The sequence below is a fragment of the Oncorhynchus tshawytscha genome, linkage group LG14 (assembly GCF_018296145.1).
Source record: "Oncorhynchus tshawytscha isolate Ot180627B linkage group LG14, Otsh_v2.0, whole genome shotgun sequence".
Classification (NCBI taxonomy): domain Eukaryota; kingdom Metazoa; phylum Chordata; class Actinopteri; order Salmoniformes; family Salmonidae; genus Oncorhynchus; species Oncorhynchus tshawytscha.
The window spans coordinates 26,131,803-26,146,838 of NC_056442.1; the positions used below are offsets into that span (position 1 = coordinate 26,131,803).

Below are 15,036 nucleotides of genomic sequence, written 5' to 3' on the forward strand. Positions count from 1 at the left end.
CTGACTGGAACGAACTGCAAAAATCACTGAAGCTGGAGATTCCCATCTCCCTCACTAGGTTAAAGAACCAGCTGTCAGAGCAGCTCACAGATCACTGCACCTGTTCATAGCCCATCTGTACACAGCCCATCTATCTACCTCATTCCCATACTGTATTTATTTATTTAGCTCCTTTTGCACCACAGTATCTCTACTTGCACATCCATCTTTTGCACATCTACCATTCCAGTGTTTAATTGCCATATTGTAATTACTTTGCCACCATGGCCTATTTATTGCCTTAACTCCCTTATTTGACCTTATTTGCACTCACTGTATATAGACTTTGTTTTCTTTTTTTCTACTGTATTATTGACTGTATGTTTTGTTAATTCCATGTGTAACTCTGTGTTGTTGTATGTGTCGAACTGCTATGCTTTATCTTGGCCAGCTCTCAACTAGCCTACCTGGTTAAATAAAGGTGAAATAAAAGAAAAAAGAAACATTTCATGGACACAAGATCCATAGGTAAGCCTGTACATTCCAATGTAAGTATGCCCCCAATGCAATTCTGAAGTCGAATACATCCACAGTGCAATTTCAACCAATTATTTTGCATCAAATTAACTAATTAGGATCTTTTGTTGAATTTGTATAGCAACATTCCAACCCTGTTTAGCATTATAGTCCAATTTTGGCATTATCTCCTCTATTTTTAGCTGCTCGCTTTAGTTTAAATTCAAAACTTTTATTTTGAAACTTGATTCCACTATTGTTGCTCACGCTATTGTTGTTCACAACACACATGTGCCAGTCTTCTGATGGTTCATTGAAAAAAGAAAGAGAAAGTAAGACTCCACCGGGAAGCTTAACAAACACCTTTATCATCGTCTGCTCTCTATTGTAGACTGTTCTTCTTGTTTTACTGCAACAGACAACAACGGTGAATATAGTCCTATAAGGCTATTAGGATACTGCAGAAAAGGTAACAGGTAACTCGCCGAAAGTTCACTGTAGGTGTGCATCATTTGACGCAAAGCAATGTCCCGTGGTTCGAATGCTGGATTTGACCGACACATTACGATTTTTTCTCCAGAGGGCCGCCTCTATCAAGTCGGTGAGATATTTTGTTTAATTTCTCCAGTTTTGTTTCGTGCAGGGGACGACCTAGGCTAGTCTAGCATCTGTATATGTATCGTTCTATACCATCTAAAATCATCTAAGATAGTCGCGCAGTGAATATTGCAGCGCTGTAGCTGTATGTGACGATGAGCATCCCCATAGGCCAAACGTGTAGTGTATTGTGATTATAACCATATTGTGATTATAAACATACACATGTTTTAAATATGTGTTTACTTCTCTGTGGTATAATATGTCCGCCAATAAAGCGATCTACCAATGTTTGGGACTTTCCCATGAGCACCTTTAGACCTATAGTGTTCCAAGCCCCCTGTTTACCCCATGCAGCTTTTAAAAGTTAGCCTTTATTTAAGAAGTATAATCTCATGTGCTCGTGTGTTGTCCCTCAGAGTATGCCTTCAAAGCCATTGCGCAGGGTGGGTTGACATCACTGGGCGTGCGGGGGACAGACTGTGCTGTGGTGGTCACACAGAAGAAAGTGCCGGTAAGATATTCAGAATCTGTCTTTAGCTCCATTTCCATGTACCAGGAGATTCTGTCTTAGTTGTCTTTGACTTCATCCAAATTAGAAAAAGAATATTGATATCTGGCGTTAGAGAAAGAGTCAGTCATGAACAGTGAAGCATGACAGAGTGGTGTCTCCAGCATTTCTGCTGACTGGGCACACGCCACTGATTTGTTAAAGCTTGTCCAATCGAAATATTATATTGTGGCACCAACCCAATATTCCTAACAACAATGAGGTACCATCTACTATATGTATATATGTGACCCTGTCATTATAATACAGGACAAGCTGCTGGATTCTGCCACTCTGACCAACATGTACCCACTTACCCCACGCATTGGATGTGTGATGACAGGACACAATGGTGTGTATAATGGCATTTCACATCTCACACACACACACAGACACACACACACACACACACACACACACACACACACACACACACACACACACACACACACACACACACACACACACACATACACATACACACCAGTGGTGGTTGGTGCCGTTTAAGATGAGGGAGGACATTTGTATTTATTTTTATGAGCATGGCCTCATTTCTATTACAGCATATTGGATGACTGTCATTCATATTCCATTCACCCACTTCAATGTAACATCGATAGGGTTAGGCTACTACATGATACTCAAATGATCCCTATACCCATTACAGTTTTTTTCGATTGCTAAACGACAGTGGGCACAACTGGAGTCACATGTGCAAAACTCTAACTACAGTCTGCACTACCAACAGTCACCTGAGCTAAACAGTTCACATCACCTGCAAAACTCATTCCAAGCAACACAACTCTTAACACATGGCTCAAAACACGCTCAGTGCAGCCAAACACTATGCACAACCCTCACTGAGATAACACACACTGTCACTCAGAACACACTGAGTAAAAACACTAGCATCAAACACCAATCCAGAAAATACATACTTTTCATCTTTACAGTTTGAACAATTTCAGTGACTTCATACAAAGTAATATTTTCTTCAAAGAAAAGAGTGACATTCTTTCACATGATTTATTAAAATTTTTAGAACATAACAATTCTTTAAGGTAAATGAAAATTAGCAGTTTGCTTCAATAGTCTGTAGTAATTTACGGAATTACAGTAATGAGAAAAAAAGGGTAGAAACTAAAAGTACATACTGTAATTCGAACAAATAATTGAGGGGCTAATCCTGCCTCTCTCTAGCATCAGGCCACAGGTTTTCTTCAACATCACATCTAATGTTTTCTCTTGTCATGCACCTGGGGAAGAACCTTCTGGAGTGCCTTATCCATCCCTGGCAGTCCTCTGGACTCGTGTCCTCACATCCGGCACGCATGGCTTCCAAAGAGACATTTGGTCATGTGGGTGGTGACCAAACACTTTCCACCTCCAGGGAGAGAAAAACTCCTCTATTGGGTTGAGGAAGGGTGAATATGCAGGCAGGTACAAACCCATAAATCTGTGATGTGCTGCAAACCAATCTGTGACAGCTGCAGAGTGGTGAAAAGCAACGTTATCGCAAACTATGACAAAAACTTGGGGGTTTCTTACTGGCTCCCCCTGTTCTGCTGACACTAGCTGAGCATAGAGCTGTTCTAGGAAAGCTATAAGCCTTTCTGTGTTGTATGGGCCAATGAGTGGTGTGTTGAGAAGCAAACCATCATTGGCCATTGCAGCTCACATGGTGATATTTCCCCCCCTTTGGCCTGGAACCTCCACAGTGGCCCTTTGACCTATAACATTCCTTCCTCTGCGCCGTGTTTTGGCAAGGTTAAATCCAGCTTCATCGATAAATACAAATGAATGTGGTCTTTCCAGTGCTTCCACCTCCATTACTCTCTGAAAAACAGTAAGTGCACAGTTTTACTGTAGAAATGCTAGTGTTTTTTTTTACTGTAAATATTTTGTATAGCTGTGTACGTAACCTCAGACGTCTTACCTGGACATATTGGTATCTTTGCTCTTTTACCCGTTCACTGTTTCTCTCAAACGGTACAGTGTATAACTGTTTCATTGTAACTTGGTGTTTCTTTAGGACTCGAGCAATAGTTGTTGTGCTGACAGAATTAACATTTTCAAATATATCATTATCAGCCAGCACTCTATCTTGAATCTCCTGCAGTTTTATTGCATTGTTGACAACAACCATGTCAACAATAGCATTTTCCTGCGCATCTGAAAATATTTTTCCTCTTCCCCCTGTTGGGGGCAGCCTTTGGGTCCTGTTGTAAAAATATATTTTACAGTCAAACTTACTGTAATATATATCTGTGTAAATATTCTATAATTGCAATACAAAATAGATTCCTGTAATGTTTTCATTTACTGTAAGGATGTAACTCTCACCTGTTTGCATGATGGAAAATTGGCATTACAGATGCCACTGTGGATCTTTGCAGATTGGGTTGCACCCTCAACCCTGCCTCTCTCAATGAGAGACCATGGTTCACGACATGGTCTATAAGTGTAGCCCTTATTTCATCTGAAATAACAGCTCTTTGTCTTCTTTGTCTTCCTCCACGCATCCGCCCTCTCCCTGCCACCCTTCTCCCTCCACGAACCCATCTTCCTTGTTCCATTTCCAAAATGAGTCTTTCTGAGCTCTACCTATATATACTGTAATATGTGTGTGTGTTCACTAACAAGTCTAAAACAAGACACCTGCTTAGCCTTTCAGCTGAAATTGCAATCAGCAGTGTTTGAAAGGCACAAGGCTGAAATCTATTCCGTTTTGAATGTGTGGTTCACAGTTTTGACAGCAGTGTGTTAGCATTTGAACAAAGTGCTGTAAATCCACAGTGTTGTGCAGGTTGTGGTTAAAGTTATGGGATAAGTGTGTAGAGTTTTGAAAACTGTGTTCAAGCAATGAAAAACGAACTAGAGTTTGGTCCACATGAACTGCTGCTGTGCAGACTGTAGTTAGAGTTTTGCACATGTGACTCCAGTTGTGTCCACTGTCATTTAGCAATCAAAAAAACTGTAAGAGGTTGCTACAACCTAGCCTATGAATGAAAGATTACAACACAGGTCAAGAGAAAATGTTGGTGACAGACAGTGACACACGGACAGACAGTGACACATTTAAAACCGCTGATCTAGGGTGTAATCGTTAGTCCAACAATTGCAAACAAGTTTCTATTGGTCAAATTCATGTATGTTTATCCCTGTTTCGTTCCGTTTGCTTTAATTTAAGAAGCGTTTTTCAACAGAATTGGCGGAATGAATACACCTCTGGTCACGCATAGTTGATATTCATAGCAGCCACGTTGTATTCCTGCTCGCATCTATGCGCTGTCCTCCTCTCACCTCTTCCCTTCGTTTGTGGACTTCAATGCACAATACATCAGCTGTATGTGACCAGAAGAAATAACCTTTCCAAGCCAAACCATGTCTTAACTGCTACACACAGCCTACATCGTTGTTACCATATTAGCTAAAGTAACATCAAAGTCAACATAGCTAATAGAACTAACGTGTTAGTAAACCCGCTACAATCACGCAGTAACTTTATAGTGTATAGTTAGTTAGCAGTTTAGCACTTACACCGGAAGCCTGGTGGCAATAAATTAGTAAAACCAAAAGCTTACCTTGACTTGGAAGAGTTCCAGTGTTGTGGTGGATAGTCATAGCTAGTTAGCTAACATAGCATCTGTCTTTTTGAGCAGGGTATTTGAGTAGGCTAAACTAGCTAGCTGCATTTGCTAGCTAATTAAGTGAAAATGAAAATGAAAAAAAAATGATAATATCTCTCTTGCTTCTCCTTAATTTTTGAAGAAATTAATTTGTTAAAACTATTGGCTTTCTCTCTCTTTAATTCAACTACTCACCACATTTTATTCACTGCAGTGCTAGCTAACTGTAGCTTATGCTTTCAGTACTAGATTAATTCTCTGATCCTTTGATTGGGTGGACAACATGTCAGTCCATGCTGCAAGAGCTCTGATAGGTTGGAGGACGTCCTCCGGAAGATGTCATAATTACTGTGTAAGTCTATGGAAGGGGGTGAGACCCATGAGCCTCCTAGGTTTTGTATTGAAGTCAATGTACCCAGAGGAGGATGGAAGCTAGCTGTCCTCCGGCTATACCATGCTACCATACAGAGTGCTGTTGAGGCTACTGTAGACCGTCATTGCACCAAAACAGTGTGTTTGAATAAATTATTTGGTGACGTGAATATATTTAGTGTAGTTTTATTTAAATGTTTTATTATTTTTAATTTTATGAAATTCACTGAGAAGGATGGTCCTTCCCTTTCTCCTCTGAGGAGCCTCCACTGACACACACACGCATCCTTTTACTCTTTCTTCCTCTCCCCCTCAGCGGACAGTCGATCCCAGGTCCACAGGGCACGAGTGGAGGCCGCCGAATGGAAGTACAAGTTTGGCTATGACATCACAGCAGACATGTTGTGTCGGAGAATGGCGGACATCTCCCAGGTCTACACACAGAACGCTGAGATGAGACCTTTGGGATGCTGTGAGTGGTGTACCCCTGTCCTCCTGTCACTATGTCTCTCTGTCCTCTTCCTCTCCATTGATTCACTCCCTCTCCCCCTTACCTTTAGTCCCCTGGTTCCTTCTCCGGCCGACTGTATATCTCCTTTCTTTCAATACCTCTATACACCCTTTTTTCCTCTCCCTGATTGCCCAGTAATAATGTTTTTTTTAATCACCTTGCCGTATATTTACATAACTCTAAACTCATAACTCTAAACTGATAACACTTGTAATGCCCCCTATCTTATGTTTAGAAACTCTCATTGTGCTTTCATTGGGGTTTCACACATCTTTCACCCCAGAGTCATTCATGCAAAATCAACGTGTTATGTGAAATACCCAGAGAACATTTAGTTTAGTCACCAATACATCAGGTAATGATAGGCTCACCATTTAGTCATTTTAACTACCATTTCATCCAAAAGCAAAGAATACAAGTTACACATTTCAAAAATGTTATTTTTGAAGTGCTCAATAGAAAGAGTAGTAGATGGTAAATATCATTTTCCATACAGTATTTGACTATAACTTAACATGCCCAATTATTTTATAATTTGTATCCAATGGCAGGTTGTGAGCATGTTTAAGAAATATCTCAGTCTTACGGCTCCATTATCTTTTTACAGTACATACGTAGGACAAATAAATCAGAAATTGGGGTATTGTAAAGCAGTTGGCTACTGTAAAAACATAGCAGTGTTGTAAGCCATTTGTTCCCCATGCAACATTCTACAAGATCACCTTTTCTACGTGACTTGTCAACTGCTACAGTATCGCCTGTCTCTCTGCTTGAAATTCATCATCTTACAGTGTATCTATAAAATTGTTATTTTATATATATTGTTTTAAATGTATTGTTTTATAAACCAGGTGGTTCAAGCCCTGAATGCTGATTGGCTGAAAGCCGTGGTATAGACCGTATACCATGGGTATGACATAAGAAAAAGTACTATTTACTGCTCTAATTACGTTGGTAACTAGTTTATAATAGCAATAAGGCGCCTCTGGGATTTGTGGTATATTGCCAATATAACCCGGCTAAGGACTGTATCCAGGCACTCTGCGTTGCGTCGTGCCTAAGACCAGCCCTTAGCCGTGGTATATTGGCCATATACCCCATCTCCCCAGGCCTTATTGTTTAAACCCAGGTATTTCAGCAGTGCAGTGTACACTACACTATAATTCCACATGGTAGAACAATAGAGTGATGCTTTCCACTTTGTCCTATTAAGGCACACTGATGGAGAATGATGATGTAGTATTTACAGCCACATCCATATGTGATTCGGTTTCTACCTTACAACATAAAATTGATGTCCAATTGATACATTTATACATACAAATGATATAGTTTTACGGTGATCAGCAGTTATCAAACTAAAGTGCGTTTGTACAGTATTCAGACCCCTTGAATTTTTCCACATTTTGTTACGTTACAGCCTTATTCTAAAATTTGATTACATTCTTTTTTCCCCCTCATCAATCAACACACAATACCCCATAATGACAAAGAGAAAACAGTTTTTTAGACATTTTTGCAAATGTATTAACAGAAAAAAACAGAAATATAACATTTACATAAGTATTCAGACAGTTTATTCAGTACTTTGTTGAAGCAACTTTGGCAGCGATTACAGCCTCGAGTCTTCTTGGGTGTGACACTACAAGTTTGGCACACCTGTATTGGGGAGTTTCTCCCATTCTTCTCTGCAGATCCTCTCAAGCTCTTTCAGGTTGGATTGGGGGCTTCGCTGCACAGCTATTTTCAGGTCTCTCCAGAGATGTTCGACCGGGTTCAAGTCCGGGCTCTGGCTGGGCCACTCAAGGACATTCAGAGACTTGTCCCAAAGCCACTCCTGCGTTGTCCTGGCTGTGTGCTTTGGGTTGTTGTCCTTTTGGAAGGTGAACCTTCTCCCCTAGTCTGAGGTCCTGAGTGCTCTGGAGCAGGTTTTCATTAAGGATCTCTCTGTACTTTGCTCCATTCATCTTTCCCTCGATCCTGACTAGTCTCCTAGTCCATGCCGCTGAAAAACATCCCCACAGCATGATGTTGCCACAACCATGCTTTACCATAGGGATGGTGCCAGGTTTCCTCCAGATGTGATGCTTAGCATTCAGGCCAAAGAGTTCCATCTTGGTTTTATCAGACCAGAGAATCTTGTTTCTCATGGTCTGAGAGTCCTTTAGGTGTCTTTTGGCAAACTCCAAGCTGGCTGTCATGTGCCTTTTACTGAGGAGTGGCTTCCGTCTGCCCACTCTACTATAAAGGCCTGATTGGTGGAGTGCTGCAGAGATGGTTGTCCTTCTGGAAGGTTCTCTCATCTCCACAGAGGAACTCTGGAGCTCTGTCAGAGGGACCATCTCTTCTCTTGGTCACCTCCCTCAGTTTGGCCGGGTTTGGTGATTCCAAACTTGTTCCATTTAAGAATGATGGAGGCCACTGTGTTCTTGGGGACCTTCAATGCTGCATAATTTTTTTGGTACCCTTCCCCAGATCTGTGCCTCGACACAATCCTGTCTCAGAGGTCTACGGACAATTTCTTCGACCTCATGGCTTGGTTTTTGCTCTGAAATGCACCGTCAATTGTGGGACTTTATATAGACAGGTGTGTGCCTTTCCAAATCATGTCCAATCAATTGAATTGACCACAGGTGGACTCCAATCAAGTTGTAGAAACACCTCAAAGATGATCAAAGGAAACAGGATGCACCTGAGCTCAATTTTGAGTCTCATAGCAAAGGGTCTGAGTACTTATGTAAATAAGGTATTTCTGTTTTTATTTTTAATCAATTTGCTTAATCTTCTAAAAACCTGTTTTCGCTTTGTCACTGTGGGGTATTTTGTGTATATTGATGAGACGAAACAATATAATTTTATCAATTTCATAATAAGGTTGTAACGTAACAAAACGTGGAAAAAGGGAAGGGGTCTGAATATTTTCCCGAATGCACTGTACATTAACTAGGCACTACATAGTTTTGGTTCAGTAGTTATCCATTTTCAGCAGTCTGATTAAGTTATAGTTAATTGTATTGTTAACAGATGACAAGAAAATCATATTAAAAGTAAAGTGAATATTGCATTTTGAATCACAGATACTTATACTGAACAAAAATATAAACACAAAAATATCAACATTTTATTGAGTTACAGTTTGTATAAGGAAATCAGTCAATTGAAATAAATTCATTAGGCCCTAATCTATGAATTTCATATGACTGGGAATACTGATATGCATCTGTTGGTCACAGATACCTTAAAAATAAATGTAGGGGCGTGGATCAGAAAACCAGTCAGTACCCAAACATTCCCAATGGGTGACATGTCTGGTGAGTATGCAGGCCATGGAAGAACTGGGACATTTTCAGCTTCAAGGAATTGTGTACAGATCCCTGCATCATGCGGCTGTGCATTATCTTGCTGAAACATGAGGTGATGGCGGCAGATAAATGGCACAACAATAGGCTTCAGGATCTCATCACGGTATCTCTTTGCATTCAAATTCCCATTGATTAAATGCAATTGTGTTCTTGTCCGTAGCTTATGTCTGCCCATACCATAACCCCACTGCCAGCATGGGGCACTCTGTTCATAACATTGACATCAGCAAACCACACGCCCACATGACGCCATACCCGTGGTCTGCGGTTGTGAGGCCGGTTGGATGTACTGCCAAATTTCCTAAAACTACATTGGTGTCACATCCTGACCATAGAGAGCCCTTATTTTCTATGGTAGAGTAGGTCAGGGCGTGAATGGGGGGTTTTCTAGCGACGGACAGGCGGGAGACTCCGTCAGCGACGGACAGGCGGGAGATTCCGGCAACTCAGGACAGACGGGAGACTCTGGCAACTCAGGACAGACGGGAGACTCTGGCAACTCAGGACAGACGGGAGACTGTGTCAGCGCTGGACAGGCGGGAGCACCTGTAGGGAGAAGACAGAGAGACAGCCTAGTGCGGGGGGCTGCCACCGGAGGGCTGGTACATGGAGGTGGCACCGGACAGACCGGACCATGAAGGCGCACTGGAGCTCTTGAGCACCGAGCCTGCCCAACCGTACCTGGTTGAATGCTCCCCGTAGCCGGGCGAGGTGGAATAGCCCGCACTGGGCTGTGCTGGCGAACCGGGGACACCATGCGTAAGGCTGGTGCCATGTACACCAGCCCGAGGAGACGCATTGGAGACCAGATGCGCTGACCCGGCTTCATGGCACCTGGCTCGATGCCCACTCTAGCCCGGCCGATACGAGGCGCTGGGATGTACCGCACCGGGCTATGCACACGCATCGGGGACACCGTGCGCCTCACGGCATAACACGGTGCCTGCCCGGTCCCTCTCTCTCTCCGGTAAGCACGGGAGGTTGGTGCAGGTCTCCTACCTGCCTTCGCCACACTCCCTATGTGGCCCCTCCTAAGAAATTTTTGGGGCTGCCTCTCGGGCCTCCAGCCTGTGCCCATGGTCCCTTGCCGTCCAGAATCTCCTCCCAAGTCCATGAGTCCTGCGATTGCTGCTGCTGCCCGTTACCACGCTGCTTGGTCCTTTTGTGGTGGGTGTTTCTGTAAGGGATCTCGTCCTCCTCTTCTGAGGAGGAGAAGCGAGAAGGATCGGAGGACCAAAACGCAGCGTGGTAAGTGTCCATAATGTTTATTTTAAAACATAAACTGAACACTACGAAATACAAAACAATAAACGTGAAATGAACGAAACAGTCCCGTGTGGCGACAAACACTGACACGGAAGACAAACACCCACAACCCAAAACTGAAACCCAGGCTACCTAAGTATGATTCTCAATCATGGGCAACAATTGACAGCTGCCTCTGATTGAGAACCATACAAGGCCGAACTCAAAAACCAACATAGAAAAACAAACATAGACTGCCCACCCAACTCACACCCTGACCATACTAAAACAAGGATAAAATAACAGAACTATGGTCAGAACATGACAGTGGGGTTCTAGTTTAGTTTTTCTATGTTGGTGTTTGTTATGATTCCCAATTAGAGGCAGCTGGCTATCGTTGTCTCTAATTGGGGATCATATTTAAGTAGCATTTTTTCCACCTGTGTTTTATGGATATTGTTTTGAGTTAGTGGACGTAGCACCTCTGTAGTCACGGTTAGTTGTTTGTTTCATCCTTTCTTTGTTGTTTTGTGCGTTTTCAAATAAATATTATGTGGAAACCATATCGCGCTGCAGTTTGGTCCGATAATTATTCAGACGACCGTGACAGTTGGAGGCAGCTTATGGATAAGAAATTAACATTCACTTCTCTGGCAACAGCTCTGGTGGACATTCCTGCAGTTGGCATGTCAATTGCACGCTCCCTAAAAACTTCAGCCATCTGTGGAATTGTGTTTTGTGACAAAACTGCACATATTAGTGGTTTTATTGTCCCCAGCACAAGGTGGACCTATGTAATCAGCTTCTTGATATGCCACACCTGTCATGTGGATGGATTATCTTGGCAAAGGAGAAATGCTCACTAACAGTGATGTAAACAAATGTGTTCACAAAAATTGAGCAAAATAAGCTTTTTGTGCTTATGGAACATTTCTGGGATCTTTTATTTCAGCTCATGAAACATGGGACCAACACTTTACATGTTGCGTTTATATTTCTGTTCAGTAGATAGAATATGTATCCAAATTGAAAGAGTGATTTGGTGCAGTGAACAAAAAGACTGAATTTATTTGTTGCACCCAGTCAACTGAAGATGTGCTGAGAGTTTTTAAATATGAGCCATTTTGATGATCTGTTTGGATTTGTGTGCTTTGTGTTGTGAAAATGGCACCAAAGTGATTGAAAAAATCTATGTGCAGTAGGTGAGTCCTAACTCCCACACAGAGGACTCAGACCCATATCCTTTTCCTCCCAATGTCTCCAGGTATGATCTTGGTGGCCATGGACCCCCAGCTGGGTCCCATGCTGTATAAGTGTGACCCGGCAGGCTACTTCTGTGGCTTCAGGGCCACCAGCGTGGGGGCCAAGCAGACAGAGGCTAACAGCTACCTGGAGAAGAAACTGAAGAAGAGGCCGGAGCTGTCATATGAGATGACTGTGGAGGTAGGCGGATGGATACACCTGGATACTCATGGAAACATCTGGCGAAAAGTCTGTACTGTATTCAATCTCTCTCTCTACTCTCTCTGTTTCTTTCCCTCTCTCCTCCTATAGTTGGCCATCTCCTGTCTCTCTTCTATTCTGTCCATGGACTTCAAGCCCAGTGAAATTGAAGTGGGTGTGGTCACTAAGGAAAGCCCCAAGTTCAGGTACTATACTATCACAGTAACTGCATTTTGTCATTTTTATATGCTCATATGGTAATGTTCAAGGATTTAAACAAGGGAACAACAGCCAAAATTCTCTCTTTCTGTCTCCCCAACCCTGGTTTCTAACATCCACTCTCATCTTCTCTTCTTTCCTCTCACAGGACACTCTCTGAGACAGAGATCGACACTCACCTGGTGGCCATTGCTGAGCGGGAGTAGAGGTGCAGCCATCCACATACAGTACTTCAGGTGTCAGGCTGACTAACTAACAGACTAGCCTAGTGGTTCAGTAATAGGACAATAATTCTACTTCAGTACAATACTTGGATTTGTTTCTACTTTCCAACTATTTACATCTGCACAGGTTGATTTTCACCTTCAGTCTGCATATCAAATCTTCTAGGACATACCGCCAGGCTGTAACTAGAATTCCCATGTTGTTGGATTGGTTTGATCGTGTGGATTGTTTCATCCATCCTATTGTCTGTATCTCATTGAACTCCATTGTTTATGACCACCAAAAAGGGTTTTAACTGCCCGTGCCCAGAGCGTTACTCATGTCATCTATCACCTGCCACAGAAACACTGTCTAACAGAATAAAGCACATCAAGTAAAACAAAAGAACACTAATATCCCTTTTTTAAATTCTGATATGCTTAGATGTTTTCTGTAGAATCACAAAAGACACAGTAGTACTTAACTTTTTGTATTTGTTTGATTCGATTACATGTAACTAGAGTCCTGGGTCCGTATTCACGACATGTCTTAGAGTAGGAGTGTTGGGGCCGTATCCACAAAACGTCTCCCCGAAAAGGTCCTAGGAATCCTGTTGTATCGTTTTTTTAAGACAAAAAAAACCTCCCAGCTCAGAGTAGGTTTCAGGATGACGTTTTTTAAGACACTGCTCAGGCAATCTCTGAGCCAGGAGTGAAATCTATTCATAAAAGTTTATCTCGGCTGGTGATCACGACAAATTGAGGTACCGCAAAGGAAAGATAGTGATGACGATCAAGTCACTTGCCGATAACGGTACTCTGAGACGCTTTGAGGATACAGGTACTGATCTAGGATTGGTTTTGCCTTTTAAATCATAATGAAAAGATCCTCGATCAGTACTCCTATTCTGGGACAGTTTGTGAATATGGGCCCAGACATCGAACAATAATTCAGGCACAAATGAGTAACACACACATTCTATTCCAATTCTCCCACTGACCATGACCTCACTTCTCTGTTCCACACTGTTTCCATCTGAATCCCACTGTAGAAGAGGCTACACTTCAGTACTGGGCCAGTAGATGGCGGGATAGAGATAATGATGGGAGTTTCAGCAGGTATTAGGGAGAGAGGAATCCAGTTCACAATACACCAGATAACCAGTGGATGGCGATGTTGCTTAACTTGTGATATCCTCCACCTTGCAGCCTTGCTGCCACTTCAGCACAACGCATGCATGCACAGGTGCCTCGTTGGTACTTCATAGATGTTGATGTTTTTCTTGCCTGTTGATAATGCAATGATACATTTATGTGTGCTTTATAATTCAGGTTTATTAATTATATTATTGCCACATGCTATTGCTTTGGAATAAAGGTTAAATAATATACATAAATACAATAAAATGTTGTGCACTACTTTTGACCAGTGCCCTATGGGCCCTATGGGCCATGGTTAAAAGTAGTGCACTACAGAGGGATGGGAGACATTTCGGACGTAGCCACTGTCTGAAATGTATCTTCCGTACAATATAGCACTAGGATATTCTGTTAAACCCAAACATCTTCACATCACATCTTATTATTGGTCACATACACATGGTTAGCAGATGTTATTGGTCACGTACACATGGTTAGCAGATGTTATTGGTCACGTACACATGGTTAGCAGATGTTATTGGTCACGTACACATGGTTAGCAGATGTTATTGGTCACGTACACATGGTTAGCAGATGTTATTGGTCACATACACATGGTTAGCAGATGTTATTGGTCACGTACACAAGGTTAGCAGATGTTATTGGTCACATACACATGGTTAGCAGATGTTATTGGTCACGTACACAAGGTTAGCAGATGTTATTGGTCACATACACATGGTTAGCAGATGTTATTGGTCACATACACATCTGGAGGCAGGGTAGCCTAGTCTTGTTCAGCCCCTGTTCCTAGGCTGTCATTGAAAATAAGAATTTGTTCTTAACCTTGCCTAGTTAAATAAAGATAAAATACACATAGTTAGCAGATGTCATTGTGAGTGTAGCTAAATCTGCAACAGTATCTAACAGCTAATATCAAACAATTCCACAACAAACCTAATATCTAACAGTAAAGGAATGGTCTAGTAAAGGAATGGGATGAGAATATATAAGTATAAAATATATGGATGAGCAATGACAGATGCAATTGATAGTGAAGGATACAGTATACAATATATACATATGAGATAAGTAATGTGTGATATGTAAACATTTTTAAAGTGACAAGTGTTCCATTTACTAAAGTGGCCAATGATATCAAGTATGTATGTAGGCAGCAGCCTCTCTGTGTTAGTGGTGGCTGTTTAACAGTCTGATGGCCTTGAGATGGAAGCTGAATTACAATCTCTCTGTCCCAGCTTTGATGCAC

At 42.0% G+C, this 15,036-nt stretch overlaps 1 protein-coding gene across 2 annotated transcripts; it reads left to right on the forward strand.

Annotated features, from left to right (window-relative positions):
- Positions 1 to 778: 778 nt before the first annotated feature.
- LOC112266860 (proteasome subunit alpha type-6) lies at positions 779 to 13,032 on the forward strand. 2 transcript variants are annotated; one of them, XM_024444745.2, is made up of 7 exons: positions 782 to 1,096; positions 1,512 to 1,606; positions 1,913 to 1,994; positions 5,960 to 6,115; positions 12,026 to 12,204; positions 12,316 to 12,410; positions 12,572 to 13,032. In XM_024444745.2, exons 1-7 carry the CDS (start codon positions 1,021 to 1,023, stop codon positions 12,627 to 12,629), a joined length of 741 nt encoding a protein of 246 aa, XP_024300513.1. In that variant the 5' UTR covers positions 782 to 1,020; the 3' UTR covers positions 12,630 to 13,032. The 2 variants fall into 2 exon arrangements, with proteins under 2 accessions (XP_042153163.1, XP_024300513.1); XM_042297229.1 differs by lacking the exons at positions 1,512 to 1,606; positions 1,913 to 1,994 and having other exon boundaries at positions 779 to 1,096.
- The last annotated feature ends 2,004 nt before the right edge of the window (positions 13,033 to 15,036 follow it).